General features: G+C 33.0%; 2 protein-coding genes across 2 annotated transcripts; both read left to right on the forward strand.

Moving 5' to 3' along the window:
- Window positions 1–8,300: 8,300 nt before the first annotated feature.
- Window positions 8,301–12,002, forward strand: LOTGIDRAFT_152749 (hypothetical protein; the record flags this gene model as incomplete). The annotated part of the gene is made up of 2 exons (XM_009053267.1): window positions 8,301–9,875; window positions 11,814–12,002. 2 exons carry the CDS (start codon window positions 8,301–8,303, stop codon window positions 12,000–12,002), a joined length of 1,764 nt encoding a protein of 587 aa, XP_009051515.1.
- A 1,345-nt stretch (window positions 12,003–13,347) lies between these two features.
- On the forward strand, window positions 13,348–18,934 carry LOTGIDRAFT_152750 (hypothetical protein; the record flags this gene model as incomplete). The annotated part of the gene is made up of 3 exons (XM_009053268.1): window positions 13,348–13,556; window positions 17,353–17,438; window positions 18,615–18,934. The coding sequence occupies 3 exons, from the start codon at window positions 13,348–13,350 to the stop codon at window positions 18,932–18,934; spliced, it is 615 nt and encodes a 204-aa protein (XP_009051516.1).
- Between the last annotated feature and the right edge of the window lie 408 nt (window positions 18,935–19,342).

The raw sequence follows: 19,342 nt of genomic DNA on the forward strand, positions 1-19,342 counted from the left end.
GCAATTTTTTCACATTGGTTCACTGTAGCACTGACAATAAAATGTAAATATTAATGAACTACAAATGCAATACATTTTGAAAATCATTTCAGACAGCTGTCAGTGGGCGTATGTTGCCTTGCCTACCTTGCCTGATATATATCAATTGCAAGCTATATTATATTACATGTAATTATAATATACTGTCCCTATAAATAAATAACCTATTTGTGTAAGATTACTTGAATTATGAGATTCAAAAAGTGTAGTTATATAATATTGTGATACACTCGTTAGACATGGCGTCGAAAACGTTTAGGATTATATCTTGTGTTATATTTATAGTTGTTTTATTTTATATAAGTGTGCTATACTATGTAAATCAGACACCTTTTCCACGGAAAGGCAATATTCTATCGTTTCAGAAGTCCAACCCAAGAATACTTTCGGGCTGCCAACGTATACAAAGGTCTCACAATTTGCCGAAGACAGCTTTAGCTAGTTTTCCTGGGTCGGGCAATACATGGTTACGTCACTTGATACAGCAAGTTACTGGTAAGTTTATACATCCATTCTTTTTACAAAATATTAAAAAAATTAAATTTCCAAATGCCATGAAGTGTACTGTTGAAGACCCTTTAACTTGTACAGTACTTGAATAACATGGTGTCTTCATTTTCCCTAGATTTGTACGCGATTTTTCACGTGAGAATGCACGAGCTGCACTATCCTGTAAAGCAAATCATGAAATCATGCTAAAACTTCAGAAAAACTGATTGATTCTGTTGATTTTGGCATAGACCTAAACTATCGCAGTGGCAGCTCAAAGCAACCGCCCCCCTCCCACCTTAGATAAGATAAGATTTATTGTATATATACGCCCTTTGTGGGCAGAATACAGATATAGAACAGTACAATGATTTCCAATAAACAATAAAATGAAACACAGGTACATGTATATGAAAAGTAACAAAATGAAGTATAAAAGTTAAAAAATAAAATATTATAATTAGAAGCATTGAAATATAATCATTATAAGGTGAAAAATAAATATCCATTGTAGATTTGATTTTATGTTTGGAAATATTATATGATTGAAAATTAAAATAATTATTTATATCATGAATTCACCGCTAAAAAGATAATTTTTGTTTGCTGGTTTTATGTTTCAAAAGATGACAGTCGATGTTGTATGCATCCAGGAGTCGTTTATTAGTGAGACCAAATATAAAAATGTTTGTGATACGACAGGTTACGCTGGAATACATCAATCGACAAAGGGAAAACTCCAATTTCAGCCAAACATCCGATATTAGACGTTTTTTTTTGTAAATTGAGAATTGATTTACAAATATCTGTTGTCAATTTATTAATTGGAAGTTTGTTCACTTTATCAAGAGATATATTCCTTTCAGCAAGTATATGCGAACCCCAGACCTCTACCCCATACAGAGCTATCGGTTTCACCACACAGTTGTATAGTTTCAAGAGAATGTCCGTGGGGAGAAATCCGAAATGGCATAATTTCTGTCGTATCGCAAACCACGCTCTACGAGCTTTCGTTATTTGCTCGTGATAAGCTGCCTTAAAACTCTAATTGATTTGGATTGTGATACCCAAATAAACTTAAGAGTCAACAGTTAAAATAGCCTGTTCGTTAAATAAAAAAAGTAGGCTTTTGGTTCATATTTTTGCTTTTCCTTGTGTTAGTAAAGATTAATATTTTGTTTTTTCAATATCTACCTGGAGTTGCCAATCGGAAGAGAAACGAGAAAGGTTGTCGGAGATTGTAAAGTTTGTTTAGATGATGTCAATAGCACAAGGTCATCAGCAAACAAAAGATGTGTTAATGATTGAGCATCAAATAAAGGTGCCCCTGATGGTTTATGGTTTGTAAGTCATTAATATAAATATTAAACAACACCGGGCTTAGATTGCATCCCTGTTTGAGGCCCTGTGCAGAAGTAATTCTACTTGATATACCACCATTGGTTTTAACGTGGTAACTTGTCTTATGGTACATTGATTTTTTTTATATCAAAACAATGGCCATCTATATTGTGATTCAAGAGTTTATAAAATAATCCATCTCGCCAAACGGTGTCACCTTATTTCCCTTCAAAGATCAAAATAATAAAATATACACCAGGGGCCTTATTCTCCCAAACTAATATAAAATCCGGATTTTAAGAAATACAGTAATTTGATTGAATAATTAAACTGAATTTAAAATCAAGTGTCTGGAACACTTAAATCATTTTAAGTTAAGTTTTCGAGAGAGAATAAGGCCCCTAAGCTTTGTTTGTATGAGTCATCTCAAATTACGATTTTAAACGTTTACCTGATATGACAATATTAAGGTGTAACAAATACACAAATAAAACTTACTAATTTTCTTTTTCTTCTTCTTTGTAAGAATTAATGATGGCGTTTACATGTTTTCTAACAGAAGAAAAAGGATGTTAGCAATTTCGTTATCACACGTCCAAATCAACAAGCTTGTCGAGTCTGTGGAGATTAATACAAACATGAATACTGTAGGTAGCAATTATATGAAACTGTTGGGAAATGTTATTTACGGTAAAACTGTGCAGATAGATATAAATACATAATTTCATTTATAGTCTGAAGAAACTCTTGAAGCAAATTTTGATTCAAAATTAATAAGCTATATAACAAGTAAATGATTATCAATACATAGTGGAAAAATAAAAATTACAACCCGAAATTATTGAACCAACAAAAACAACGAGATTAACTCATTCATCTTAGCACATAGCAAACGGATAATGAATAATTTTATTCGTGTTATTGATGGATTTGTCAAAGCCGAAATATACCATACTGATACTGATAGCTTATACATATCAGACAAAAATTTGAATAAATTGGTGAGCTGGTTTAACTTCTGAAACGGAATATGGAAAGGGTAAGAATGATTATTGAGATGGAGGTATAATATTTGGTTTATATTTCGCTCCAAAGGTAAAAATATAATATTGTTCTAACTTCTAACGGAGAATTAGTGGAAAAGAAAGCTTTTAAAGGAAATGGGCATTCCTCGGCTAAATGACTACATTGGACACCAATGTTTATAAATGTGTCAATTATCTCTAATTATGAGGTTTATAATCTTTTTTTTTGTTGAAACCCATCACATACAATTTGATGAGATAAAAAAAAACAATATCAAGTAGCCTGTACCGATTTACTATCTCTAGTATACTATTTTATCTGTAATAACGGTCAAAAACGTCATGACGTTTTGTGACATTTTATACATGGGTCATTCTCCCATTAATGTGCAATTTGCATGTTGCAGAAAAATACAAATCAAGTTCTTTGCACTATGAAATAAATCATTTTATTTGGACGCAAAATGTTTCATTTTATTGATTATAGCTCGTGCACATTTTTTAATGGATATTTTAATGTTTAAATATGACTTGTTTGTTCAAGAACTGTCAAAAATTCTCAACACCGTAACGAAACTAAAAACGAAAAAAAGCAGACATAAGTTAATAAAACATGCCGAAAGTAGTTTAGAATGTAGAACTTCTTGTTTCAAATCTTTTAAAGTATAAATCTGTTATTCCATTTGTTTAAAATTTAGCATTATGACTTATTACAACGCGTCATCTCTACATTACGTATATTTTGCCATGTTCTAAACCCAATATGATCGTTTGACGTTTTCCCACCACCATTAAAGTAACTTTACCTGGGAGGATAAGTGCAGGGCAATGATAATATAAGTAAAATATATGCGAAAAGGGGCATCGGGCAGCTTATGGAAAAATTTAGGCATTCGTTACGGTGTTGAAGTTGAGTTACGGTGTTGAATGTGTGTTACGGTGTTGAAGCAGAATGATTCACACAAAATAAGTTTGGTGCGCAAATGAAAACTAAACTGCAAATTGCATAACAATCTGATCCACAATACTAGAAAATCTTTTTTGTTTCACATTGTATATAAATCTGAATTTTGAATCAAAAATTTTATTGGGAAAAACATGTCGTAGGCCTATTTTGTAAATGAGCACTACGAAACTGTATCAGTATCATAATGTGGATAAAAACATTCTCATTAACAAGAATTTACTTTTATTTAAACAAAACTAATCAATACAAAATTGTAATTCAATAAGGTATTTAAAATTAAAATTAACCAACAAATGTAGATAAAAGTGAACTAATCATAAAATTGAAACAATCTAGCTAATTACGTCCAAATACTCTTTGGTACCTGATATTGATAAAGTTCTCTGCGAGAGCTTATTCTCTCTCGTGCATGAATCATAGTTACTATTTTAGAATACGCGTACCAAATGACATCTATGAATGCAGGCAATACGAATTTGTTACTACAACTACAAGAAGAACAGAAGTTAGTTTATCTTCAAAAATTTTGAGAATTTGCAGGCCTTAGTCACAATCATTACTACCTATTAGTCCATAATTTAATGAAATCGAATAGGACTGGCATAAATTGATCTCTTTATTTTCGATGCTTTTGGATATTTGAGGGTATGTGTATGTCTAAAAACTTATGTAATGTATAAAAAACTCAACACCATAACAAAATTTCAACACCGTAACGATAATATTCGTGACGGTGTGTGACGGTGTGTGACGGAGTTGAGAAATTTAACATTATCTTTCATTAGCTCGTTAATGTATTCATCTGCAGGACTACTTTCAATGGTGACCGCCGAGAATCGATTTTTTATTTCGAAAAATCATTTTTATACAAAGGTTTAATCATTAGACATTGTGAAATCTGCGTAACGGTGTTGAAGGGGAATTAAAATACTAGCCTTATTTTTGATAAATATTATTACTTACTGTTTATTCAGCTAATATTATTGTTGAAAGATCAATTCGACGTCGACGAGCACCAGGAATAGTAGCGTGTGCAAAAAGCTACATTGTAAAGTGGCAGTTGTAATTTCACTCCGCAACAAAATAAGATCCCGTTACGGTGTTGATAAATTATTTAGGGACACCCATAAAATGTTTTTTTATTTAAAAACAAATACCATATCATAAGAAACCATTTCTATTAATCAATTCTACAAATGTTTGTTCACATAGAAAAACAGTTTTTATGAATTTTAAGCTGTCTGAAGTCTAAGTGAAGTGAGCTTGAAAATAAAAAATGCCGATCGGGACATTTAAAATAGGCTATTTTTCAGGGGGGAGACATTCTTTAAAGAATCTTCAAGAAATTATGTGTTGAAGAAATGAGTATTAAATAATTGTCTTGAATCATGTTAAGATCGATTTAAATGATACATAATGAAAAATAGAGAAAAAGTATATTTTATTGAAATGTATCGACCGGGACAAAAAATCAGTAAAACTGCACGTTAATGGGAGAATGTACGGAGCCCCTAAGGCGCAATTGTAAACATATTTATTTATTATTTCGTTTAAACGAAATAATTATTTCGTTTAAACGAAATAATTAATTCGTTTAAACGAAATAACATCATTTATTTCGTTTAAACGAAATAATATTTCGTTTATTTCGTTTAAACGAAATAATATTTCGTTTAAACGAAATATTTTGTGATTCTAAAGACATTTTCTGTGAATTAAAATAGTTATTCTCTGTATTTTAGATAGCCTACTGGTAAGATAATGGCCACTACACCAACACCACAAGCTTTAGCCATGAGTCTAGGGTGTTCAGTGACGTCACGCAATCTTGTCTAAAATGGCGAAATCGTCACCTTCACGTCTTTAACAGATCATCATCTAATTCCACAATTTTTTAACCAGATATGTTATACATCACTAAAAGTGGAATTGAATAAGCTTTTTAACAATAATTGTACTTATTTTTTGTATCGGTGCTATCTCGAGAAATAGTAAGTTGAAGTCGAATTTTTGGCTGACGGCCATCTTCTCGCTCATGGCACAACTTTTCGCGAAAATGGATGCTTTTTTTAAACGAATTTCCGGGAGAATTGGCTGGACCAATTTTGACATAATTTTTTTTTTTAATTTTTGTGAAAATAGCGCCGAATTTCCTGGAAAACATCAAAAAATTTTGTATTTTCCGAGGCGCAAAAAAATTATTTCAGTCAGATTATATTTCTATGTTTATTCCCCCAAATCCCAGTTTTTGTGTTTTTTAATTTCGTTCTGCTAGTTCTCCCGGAAATTGATTTGAAAATAGGTAGGGTGTTGCAGAATCAAAATCCTTTCAAATATGCCGACAAACTTGCGTGTCACGTGATACACATGTGTACACACAATAATGTTTGATCAATAAGACGTAAATGGCAGTGGTGTGGTTAATGACTCGACACGTTTGGATGACTTTGACTAAAAACTTTGACCTTTCAACCGCAGTCTCAGAAAATTAACGGTAAAGTTATTTTTCGTTTATAATGGGATAAATAACATTAAAAAATCATCGTGAATATTACTAAAATTTGGTTGCTTAGTCATTGCAATAAATGTAATTCAACATTCGCATTCAAATGTCCAGATTTTCGTAGTTCCTCCTCCAGAAATATTTGAATTGATTCACAAATGTTTACTTTCATTTTTCTCACTCTCAACTTTTTCTTTGAATTGAATAAGATCATCTCATCAAGCAATCGACATCATTGCTTGCTTGGCACATTTATATCATATTTTCCAATTTTTCTTTGCACAATCAGTGTAGGGAGTTGGTTGGACGTCATTAAAGTCCATAGGCATAGGATAGGCTTAGTTTGATCTACTCTAAAACTAGAAAATCTGAGATATTACCATTCAAATATTTGGGGCCTTTACTTGGACATATAATCTACATGGAATTATTTTGATGATTTTCTTATTTTATTACAGATGCAGAAAATCAATGTTTTATGTGATATTAATTAAATAATCAGTTCTCAGATGTGAAGGTAAGTGAATTTTTTAATGGGACAAAATTAAATATCATAAGTGACAGTAGATCTAGTTTAGTCGACCTAAGCTTACTTCAAAATAAAAACCCACATTAATTAGGGAAACATATTTTATTGATACTGGTAACGATTAAATGAAATAGGTTCCCCATAGATTTTTAACATCTTTATGTAGGCTACTCAAAACCTCATTTTCTTTATTTTGTAGATGGAGAAGGAAAAACAGAAAACAGTGTAAAGCATCAAGAATAAGGTAAATATTGTTTCAAAAAAATTGTTCACCGATTGTGGAGTTTGAATTGAAAAATTAAAAAAAAAAAATTGTTAACTTGCATATTTTGAAATATTTTCTTCAGTTGACTTCTGTAATTAGCTTGTGGTCAAAGGGAGATAATTTGCTAACCCTAGGTTAGGGTTAGGGTTAGCACCCAAAATTTAAAACTTTTCAATTTTTTTTTTATTATTATTTCAGGAGTGCTATGTTTTGGACTGCTCAGTGATATGTAAATACAAGTCAACTTGGCATAGAGTTAAATTTGCAGCGCTGTCTGTGACAAAGGTAGAATTCACTGCCTAAAAATCTTTTTTTTTAATTTCAAGAAATATTTTAAATATTTTTTAAGAATTATTATGATTATTTTAATTTATTTTTTTGATCAAAATTTTTGACAGGTTCTAAGTTTTGATTGTAAAGTGATATGTGACTTCAATTTAATTTGTGGTCAAAGGGAGACAATTTCCTGTGACCAAGTTAGTTTTTAGGACTTTAATATTTTGTTTTAAATTTTTTTTCATTTTTTTTATATATATTTTTTTCTTTGAATTCTTTCAGGGGTTCTAATGTTGGACAGCAAGGTTCTATGTGATTAATTCTGGTACCATTAGAATCCTGTAAAAAAGAGCTTTAAAATGATATATTACAAGTGTATATTAAGTGAATGAAAAAATTTTTGTTCATTTTTAGGAACTATTTGCATCATCGCGTACGAAGTGGCGGCCATTTTGAATGAAAATAGTTGCCATGGAAACGAAGCATGTAAATTTTAATCTTAAAATGGTAATTTCTCTAAATTGTCTTGGAATTTCGAAATTTTTTTTGAAGTCAATTTCGTTGCAAATGTTCCAAAATTTTACGAAACTGAAAGAATTTTGTAAATGTTTTGAAAATTAAAAAAGTTATTTGCATTTAAGCGTGTTTTATTTTATTAAAACTCTCACTTTTTGTGCCGTTAACCTTTGACCTTTTTGTTGAACCAAAGAAGGAGCATTTTAGACAAAAAGAACCCCCGATTCTTCGACTTCAAACTGCCATAACTTTTGAGCTAATTGAGATATTTTCAATCTGAAAACTGTGTTTTCACCTTTGAAAAGAGCTGGTTCTTTTTAGCTTATTTTCATTGCTCTAGCATTGTAAACATGAGAAAAAGGAGAGCAAGATTAAAAGAAGATGCAGAAGTGTATGAAGACTATAGATCAAAAGAAAGAAAAAGATTACAGAATTTAAGAAAGAATTTATCCCCTGAACAAATCGCTAAAAATAGAGAAGCATCAAGACTAAGAATGGTGAAGATGAGACAGATAAGAAAACAAAATTGTAAGGAAAACGAAACCAATAATACAAACTTAGTTCGAAAAACTAGATTAAGTACTGATCAACAGCAGAAACAGAGAGAATCATGGAAACTGAAGAAAAGAGAGCAAAGGTTGAATATGTCATTCCAAAAGAAAAGGAGAATAAGGGAAAAGGATGCTAAGGAAAAGAAGTGTAAAAGAGCCTTGTTGCAGGAGAAGAATTCAACAGAAGATTACTGTAGTTCTAATGATAACTTAGCATTTCCTTCAGATGCAGCAAAACGACAAGCTTTATGCCGTGTTAAATCCAGCTTCCCAAAAAAATCTTCTGTAAGATATGCTGTTGTAGTGGCAAATCTGATAAAAACGGCTAGTCCCAAAAAAGTTGCAGCTTTGAAGGAACATGGTGTTGAAGTCAAACAACAGGATCAAGATATTCTAGCCTGTGTTAGGAAATCGCTTAAAACAGTTAAAAGAAGTACCAAAAGGCAGTTTGTAAGCAATATAGCTTCAATACTTGACCAAAAACATGGATTGAAAAAGAAAGCATCCAAATGTTTAGGTATTTCCTGGAATTTTTTAATGAAATACTCCAAACTGAAGAAAAAGAATGCAGATGTGGACCAAAGAAAAAAACGTTCAGATGCCACACCAGCTAGTACAATTGATGCAATTCATGATCACTATGAAAGGCCTGATATGTCAACCATATTACCAAACCGCAAGAGTATTGCCCAGGGTCAACCTAAACATGTTCTTCAACGGTCCGTTGAAGCCACTTTCAAGTCATTCACAAACGATAACCCATCACTTAAAATATCAGAAAGCACCTTTAATAAATTACGCCCTAAACACATCCTACTGCAGTCTAAATCCAAATTTTATCAATGTCTATGTGAACCATGCACCAATATTGACCTGAAATTAAAAGTACTCAACCATGAAGTCTACCAATGCCAATCAACCTCCTGCTCCATAAGAGACAGATACCATGCCACAGATTTGACACTATGCCCCAAAGATCAAAATCCTCATGCAAAACTGGAGTGTATTGATCGGAAATGTGAAATTTGTGACGTAGATTTGTTAGATCACTATTTGCAACCACTATTGAATGTGAGTGGAGATAAAGATGTATCCTGGGAGTATTGGGGACAGGCAACGTATGGTAACGAAGGTAAAAAGAGAGTAGCTCTTCTACGATCATCAGGGACAGTAAAACAACTGGTAGACCAATTAAAAGAAGAATTGATTTCATTGTCGACGCATTTATTCATAGCCAGGTGGCAACAGAATGTATTTTACACCATAACAAAAAACCCACCAACCAACAGTATTGTTATGGTCATGGACTTTGCCGAAAACTATCTTTGTGTAATGCAAAACGAGGCCCAAAGTGCACATTGGTATCAGATGCAGGTAACACTTCAACCTATGGTGTGCTTTTACCAATGTGACACTTGTGAGAAAACTGTGCGTGAAGCGATTAATATCATATCAGATGACATGCAGCATGATGCCCATGCTATGCGATGTTTTATTGAAACTGAAACTACTGCATTCAGTAGTCTGCATCAAGCCTTTTCATTTGAAGACACGCCGTCTCTCCTGCTTTTGTGAGAGCTGTGAAAATTATGGTTCAGAATGTTTGAATTCCTGCTATGTCACTAAATGGAGCAACACTATTTTAAAAGTTAAGAAAGGTTAGTTGAAAATTATATTTATGATGTAGTTACTTGGCTGGCAGTAAAGTCATTTTGATGTTTTGCATTATATCTAGTATGATTAGTGTGGTTAGATCCTGCTGTCAACTACCATTCACCTGTGAAAGAAGATTCCTTATCAATTGGTTTCTATAGACATAGTTAAAATCTATGTTAATTATTGTATTTGGCGTCAGAACTTGCCCTTGCTGGGAACTTATTTTAACTTTATTTTTTTTAGTAAAACCAGATGAAAAGTTAGAACAAGATGAAAAGTTAGAACAAGATGAAAAGTTAGAACAAGATGAAAAGTTAGAACAAGATAAAAAAGTTAATAGAACAAGATGGAAAGTTAGAACAAGATGGAGAGTTAGTAGAACAAGATGAAAAGTTAGAACAAGATGGAGAGTTAGTAGAACAAGATGGAGAGTTAGTAGAACAAGATGAAAAGTTAGTAGAACAAGATGGAGAGTTAGTAGAACAAGATGGAGAGTTAGTTGAACAAGATGAAAAGTTAGAACAAGATGGAAAGTTAGTAGAACAAGATGGAGAGTTAGTAGAACAAGATGAAAAGTTAGAACAAGATGGAAAGTTAGTAGAACAAGATGGAAAGTTAGTAGAACAAGATGGAGAGTTAGTAGAACAAGATGGAGAGTTAGAACAAGATGGAAAGTTAGTAGAACAAGATGGAGAGTTAGTAGAACAAGATGGAAAGTTAGAACAAGATGGAGAGTTAGTAGAACAAGATGAAAAGTTAGAACAAGATGGAAAGTTAGTAGAACAAGATGGAGAGTTAGTAGAACAAGATGGAGAGTTAGTAGAACAAGATGGAGAGTTAGTAGAACAAGATGGAAAGTTAGAACAAGATGGAGAGTTAGTAGAACAAGATGGAAAGTTAGTAGAACAAGATGGAGAGTTAGTAGAACAAGATGGAGAGTTAGAACAAGATGGAAAGTTAGTAGAACAAGATGGAGAGTTAGTAGAACAAGATGGAGAGTTAGTTGAACAGGATGGAAAGTTAGTAGAACAAGATGGAGAGTTAGTTGAACAGGATGGAAAGTTAGTACCAGACAGAGCATCAATACAAAAGTAAGTGGTTAATTATTAATACATTATACCAATTCATCTAAAATATAGGTTTTGTTATGGGAAGGATATAAAAGCTGCTTTATCGTGTGACAAGAAAAATAAATGGATAATGATTACAATACAAATTTTACATTGACCATGATTATTTTTGATAATGTTTATTCAAAATCAATTACTAGCTATCAACTTGGGCAATTTGTGGTGGTAAGCATACCAGTAGGACAAAACTTTAAAGAATATGTTGCGGAGGTAATAATTAGAAGTTGAAATATATGTTGAAAGTTTAATGTTCTGGTTTCCTTGTTGTTTTTTTTTTAAGTATTGATTATTTATTTTAGTACTTTTATCATGTAATTCAATTATTTATTTTGATGATATATTTGATAAGTTTAAACTAGTGATTAATATTAATTTCTTAACATTGATCAGAAGTTCAATGATATTTTAATCAATTTAATATAGCCTTTCTTAATGGCATTACTTCAGATTAATACAGCCTTCAAATTTAGTGGAATGATTTTATACTTTTCGATTTCATATCTTTAATTATTTTATTTTCATTTAGGTCAAAGAAATTAATGAAAATGGTTATTACCTTCTCCAATACATGGAGAAAGTTAAAGATAATGTTTATAAATGGCCCATCAATGTTGATGTTTCAACGGAATCTCCTACCAGTATTGTAAGGCAGTTGCCTCTACCAATCTTATTAGAACATAGGAGCAATACCAGAATTCAGTTTTATTCCTTTTAAAGTGTTAATATTTATTTTAAAGATGGATTTTGTTTTTAATATGTTACAAACGTTAATTAAAATGCTTTTTGATTTTAAATTTAATGTCCATAAATTTTAGTAACGAAAGTTACATATTTTTTGCCATAAGATTTTTATCAATTTTATAATTTTGAAAACTATAACTGATTATTGTTATAATGTTTAATTAACACTATTATCATGTGAATAAGAGCAATAAATGTAGAAAATATGAGCTATATTTGTAACGGGGGTACTGGGGTTGGATTAATAACTATAATCGTAGTTTTTAAACCTTTAATAAAAAACCCTGAAAGAACACATGTACAAAATTTTAATATACAATTAAAAGAAACAAGGAACATCGTGCTGGAAACTAAGCTACTTAATTAAATATTATATGTAACTGGTCTTTATAATTGTATAAACTAAGCGGAACATTAACTATAGCTATATACAGAAAACGATATAGCAGGAGATATATTTCAAATTACGTTATAAATAATCACTGTATTTAAACACCTATATTACAGACTAAATAACCAAAATAATGACCTACCCTAAGAGGGGTTTAAAGGATACTAATTGCAATTAATTACTTCTATTGTAACATCTAATTATATTATTCTGAAAATGATGATTACATTATTAAAACCTTTTCTTACTACATAAGAACTAAAATAACGTATGCTAAAATAATGAATAGATTTAATAAGCCGGACTCTGACATGAGTCAATATAAATGGCTACTATGGCAAATTATACCCTCCCAAGACAAAACCTACATTAGATATAACACACATACCTGTAAATTGCTGAAGATAGCAAAGTACTAAATATAAAGGTATTCCAAAAAATCACCAAGAAGGAAACATTGATATAAAGATCAATCTAAGGTGTTGTTGATATCTAGAAAGCTATAATATGAATGAACAAGGAAGAGTTTGGATGTTTCCAAGAGATACAGAAATTGACCCCAAGGACCTTCAAATTGACCAACCAGAAGCCAGAAAGTACACTTTAGACATTGTTAGTAAAGTGATATCAATTAGTAATAATTTTAATCAGTGCTCAGGTGAATGAAGTAAAACCTAGTAAACACATCTAACCTACATAATAATACACAGGTCAAAAATGTCGTCTGCTACATATTGATAAAAATTGTTTAATGTCTGTCCATGTTACAAACATTATCTTGAAATGACGATGCACGACTTAAAACGTGTATCACAAGAAAACTTTTGGAAAAACTATCTCCATATTTTTAATTTATTAACTAGATATGTTACATACATAGTAGCTATTGAAAAAATTATGAATCTATCACTTTTATTTTATGACCATCATGTCACATTACTGTACCCATTTAGCTGAAAATTGCCCATATACAAAACCTAAGTTGACTGTAGACGATTCTATTAAATTAGCGAGTGGAGAAGATATAGAAAACGAATTCGATAAACCTTGGAAAAGAAGTTTTAAAGATGATATTGTCATTCCAAAAGATAAACAAAAGAAATTTACTTTCAATGGAAAAACATACCTTCAAACTCGGTGGGTGTAAAATTCCGAATTCCCTATCTGTCCGAACTATCCGAATTGGGTCAGAAAAGACAAAAAAATCGAAACTAAATTTGCGCCAAAGGTCGTGCACAAATTCGGGAATGAAAACATTTTACATCAAAAAACGAATATTTTAAAAAGCTTTCATTTGGTCAAATCACAATTTCTTTCTTTATTTTTCGTGTACACCGTGCTAGTTGATGATAATGCCGTCTATGATATTTTTGATTTTTCATAAATATAATCGCTATTATTCAATGGGCACTTTTTGTTTTCTGTGATCGAAGGCGTCCTCCCATTATCTCCCTTGAATAGCAACCATGACACGTCAAGGTGACAACACAGTGGGAGATTTAAATCTAAATAGCTACACAAAGTTTGAACTCTTGGTTCTTGCTGTTTCCCACAACCAGGCAACATCTTCCCCACCCTTGTCACCTTCCCATTGCGAAAATGTGTTGGTCGATAAGGGGGCTGCGGGAAAAGATTGGAAACACACCTCTACAGCTACGTGGCATTGAGTGAATACCTGCAATTTTAGTGTCGATTTTTTTGTCTTTTCTGACCCAATTCGGAGAGTTCGGGAATTCGGAATTTCAGGAGCAGCTATGGGCAAACGATTTCCCCCAAACTATGCGAATATCTTTATGACTGAGTGGGAACGCGAAATGGGCCAAATTTCCCCTTTTAAAAGGCCATGTGCGCCATTTTTTGACCAATCATACTTTATTCTCAGAACGAGAATTTTTTTAGATAATCCCAAACAGTAATAGTATTCACAGCTCATCGTCGAAATTTAAGCCCCCAAATCCATGTGTATCCAGAATTATCCGCGTTAGAATGTTAAAATGACTACTCGTGTTATACAGAAAAGACATATATAAACAGATATATTGAAATGGAACGCTAAATTACTAGTTTGATGTAATTTGTAAGAATTATACGGTTTTCGTACATTTCTAGTGTTTCCGAAGGCTATTAACATATATTCAAGAACCAAATCAACCTCTGAAAATGACGCTACGACCCCTTTAAACTTCCTTTTTTATGGAAGCTTCCTCGAAGATATTTTTGTTATTTGGATCGATTCGCTAGAAAACTTTTGGCAATATTTTGAGATATTAAACAAAAACCATCCTTTACTAAAATTTACAGCAAACATAAGCGACAACAGTATGTATTTCTTTGACACTACGGTGTTCAAAGGAAAAGATTTTGAAGAAACGTCTAAAGCGGATATTTGAGTATTCTTCAAAAAAACTGATACGCACCAACTTTTATTCAAAGGCTCGTTCAATCCGCAGCATACATTTTTTACGATTATCAACTCAAAAATTCTAAGGTTCCAAAGGCTTTGTACTCAACAGACCGACTTTGATTCTGCGTGCAGCCTAGTTTTTAGTAAATTACGAGAGTGGGGTTATTCCAAAAGATTTTTACGTAAAATTAAAAACTTCAGTAGAAGCAAGATTCCCCTCCTTTACCAACTGGATTTGGCTCAAAACCTTGTGGTGGTTCTGCGTATCGTTCTGCGTACATGTACCTATTTCTGTCCCCTTTTTTAAAACAATAAAACCTGAAAAAACCTTTCTCAAATCTGACCAACTTTCATGTGTTGACCAAAATCTTATTAACCTGATTTCTGTAAAAAAAAAAAATACAAGTACATTGGAGAAACTATGAACGCGTTGCGAACTCATTTGGCCATCGTTACTATATAGTGCATGGCAAAAATAGACCAATTTCCAATCACTTTAACCCGACCATTCCATCGAAGACTTGTTGATTATGCCAATTGAAAAGATGCAACCTATGCCGAATATAAAGAAGACTACAGCGCGTTACAGAGAGTTATTAGATGGACCAACTTCAAATTGTATATCCTAATGACCTAAATATCCAACAGATCACACCTTTAGTTACAACCTACAACAATACTCCTTCCAACACCTCACATTAAACGCCATTATAAGCGTCTTCAAGACCATAATATCCCCATGTTTACTATAATGATATATATCTATTTATTAGTAATGTTAGATTCCTAGAAAATAACATACTGTGTTCGAGACTTGTTTAATGATATAATAAAAGAAATATCAACATAACAATATGATGATATAGAAGTATATATCCTCAGATAGTTCCATTGTTTGCTCTACCACGTTGAATTTAACATATTTTACATATGTGGTGTTTGCATTCGTCATAAAATTAATACTCCATGAGTTTGTATTGTTTTTATACTTATAGATTTTCATGAAAGCTGTATTCTCCCTTTTGAAAGAGTATATATTAAAGCAGTCTAAAATGAGACCTGACTTCCATTCGTATTTTATTAGTCTCGTTTCGAATGTTTTGTTAGCTATTAGCTTTGTACGTAACCACTACAGTAAGATCTTGACTTTTCATTTGTTAACCTTTGCTTGACCTCTGTTTTAACAAATCACGTGGCTGCCCTTTCCAGCGCCGGGATAATTTGACGTGAACAATAGGTTCATTCCGATATGTATTAGACTAGCAGACTTGATAAGTTAGTCTAATATGCCTCGGAGGTCAAGTAGTGGTTAACAGAATGAAAGGTCAAGAAGGACAGTGTTAGAGCGTAGGCCTACTGTAGTGGTTACGTACAAAGTTAATTAAACATTCGAAACGAAACTAATAAAATACGAAGGGAAGTTAGGTCTAATTAGACTGATAATGAAGCTGTGTTCGCCCCCTCCTGAAACAGTATATATAATATATAGTAGTGAAAGTATTTAGAGATTTACGGTAGTGTGGAGAGAAGTTTACTATTACTATTGCCCTTGTTCCTTGAAACACGTTCAATTTTTGTATTATGAGTTATTAACCTTGTTCTTGAAAACGCATTCAATATTTAGCTCTTCAACACTTCAAGGTTCGATTCTTGTAGGATTTTGACCAAACTTGGTAATATTGTTCAGTATTGCCCCAAAAAGTTCAAAGGAAGTGTATGACCGAAGATTGAGTATTTCATACTGGTGATTGTTACTGTAATTTTTATTTAAAATCAAAGCTGTAAGTGGGTGCATATTAACTTGCCTGACAGTAAGTTAAGACCAATTTTCTGTTTAAATCGAAAGTGAAGCAAACAATTTGACTGTACCATGTTTTTTTAACTTTCTTGACATTTGACCAAAATGGGTCAAAAATTGCAAAATTCTGCTGAAAAATGTGTGCTACAAATTTTCGAAATCTTGAAATTCTAAAACTGCTATCATATCAGATACATGTAGATTCCAAAAATGAAACCCGAAGAAAATGACCCAAAACTGCGACTTTTAGAGCCGATCTTTCTACTTTTTGCACATGTTGAACTGTGGCACTTCCGGTTTTTGCAAAAATGTTCCAATATATATTTAAGGAACTCGTTGCCACTACAGAAGGTCTAGAGAAGTTGAATGGTTGCTGCAACTACTGCAGTCTAAGCACAGTAAGGTTTTGAAAAAGAAAACAAAAAAAAACATTGACATTTTGATAACAAACTGCGACTTTGATTTTTCTGAATTTTTGACAACTTGATATGGCACAGTTCTAACATCTGAATTTATGAAATTAACACAGACTTGTCAGTTCTGTTCCAACTTTGGTTAGAATTTACTATCTTTCAGGAATAGCTACAGGCAGCATTTACAACGATTCTTTCATTCGCAAGCATGGCTTCACGGGAGAAGGCTATCGTGATGACACAGTAATCGTGATCAAAACTCATGAACTGGGGTTGAAAGAAAGAAGGAAATATCAGAAAGCTGTTGTTTTTGATCAGAGATCCATTAGATGCTATAAGAGCAGAGTTTAACCGACAATACAAAGGGCAACTAGGTTACGCTCCATATTCCGTCTATAGAAAAAGTAAGTAGCTGTCATAAAATAATCTTAAAATGAAATGAATGGAGTTTTACGTCCTACTTTTCTGCACCATGTGAGCTAATGAAGACGCCATGTAGGGTGCAGTGAAGGAAATTTGGACAGAACAGCGACATTAGCCTGTTATTCGATTTTCAACTGTCGAGGGATCTTTAACGTGCACTGCCTGTAACACACGGGTCCTCGGTTTCTTGGCCCATTCGAATAACTAGATGCTTTTTCCATGTCAGTCCCTCCCCTACATCACTGATAGGGGGGAAGCCGGGTTGTAATCTTATTTCGAGACAATATAGGTTGGTACTGTGGTTATGCGACAAAAAAAACACATGTGTGGGCTTGGTTATCTGATGAAGGGATCATAGGCATGGCAAATGTAAACCCCTTGATGAACTCCTTCACCTTTAAAATGTCTTCACCAACCTCAATGGCTTTCCGGAATCTTTTACCAAAACCATCATTGATCAGACCCGATTGAACGACATCAACCCCACCGAAGCATAACCCCCATCACCGATCCGAATCTCAATCCCATTTATTGGCAAATTATCCTAACAAATTCAAAGACTACTCAAGCAAACCGTATTCTCATCCGGGTGCACAATTCGAGACATTCTTAAGGCTAACGACAAGCTACAACCGACTATACCCCCAGCTCCCAAAGGTTGCGTATACAAGATAACCTGCTCGTGTGAGGAGGAATATATCGGTGAAACCAAGCGCCCCCTCAATCTCAGAATCCAAGAACATCTATCCCTAGCCCCAACTCAAACCTCTGCAGTATCAGAACACCTAAAGAATATCCGACGGCAAAAGATCAAAATAGAAGACATCAAAGCGCTCACTCAACATAAATAAGAAAACCAGATAAATAACTGAAGCCTCTGAGATAAGAAGACATCAACCCAAGCTAAATAGAGACCAAGAGGTCTACATTTCCAATGCCTATGATCCCCCGATCAAATAACCAAGCCCACACATGTGTTTTTTTCACATAACAACCCCCCCCCCTCCTCCCCCCATCCGATTTTCTTTTTCTTATGCATAGTTCACCTAATGTTATCCCCCATCATGGATTCCCATTCATAAAATCCATAATGGTGTCCAGTTATTTAGACTCTAAGATAATTGTTCCAATAATCATCAAATGTTTGTCTCTTCCAGATTGGCCAGCGTTTACTGGCGAAAAAGCCATGATATGGTATATGTTTTACTTGGATTGGTTGGAATTCAAAGGGCCATTGCACGTGATTCAGTATGAAAAACTACGAAATGACACTGCTCACGAAATGCAGAAATTGCTAAGGTTCTTAGCCGTACCGTATACGCAATCGGATATGTCTTGCATGTTGAGAAACAGAGAGGGGGATTTTAAGAGAAAAGCTGTTAAAAAACTTAAACCATTTCAGAGATTTCCTTATAATATGACAAAGTTGATCGAGTCGTGCAAATTGAACATCACAAAAATATTGACTAGAAATTGAAGCCTTGTTTTGTGGGGATTTATAGAGTTTTCTAGAAAGTGATAGGGAAGATTTGGTTATTTAATATGGAAAATCAAATGAATGGAATTCTACCACCTGCTCTTGCTGCATCTAATTGGGATTATGAAGAGGGGTAACGCCATGCAGAGGAACATATTTTCAGAAAAGCTACATTAGCCTTATCTTTTTTTTTCGATTTCCAACTGTCCAGGGATTTTTTATTGTACTGAGCTTGTAGCACACCATCTTCACAATGACAAGCAATTACTAACGTCATATCATCAGTGAGACACAAAAAGTGAAGTATCAATTCCGGCACAGTAGTTATAGTCTTTTCAGATTGAACGCACATAGGCATAAAACGTATTTATGCCTATGTGCGTTCAATCTGAAAAGACTATAACTACT

The sequence above is a fragment of the Lottia gigantea genome (assembly GCF_000327385.1).
Source record: "Lottia gigantea unplaced genomic scaffold LOTGIsca_2, whole genome shotgun sequence".
Taxonomy (NCBI): Eukaryota; Metazoa; Mollusca; class Gastropoda; family Lottiidae; genus Lottia; species Lottia gigantea.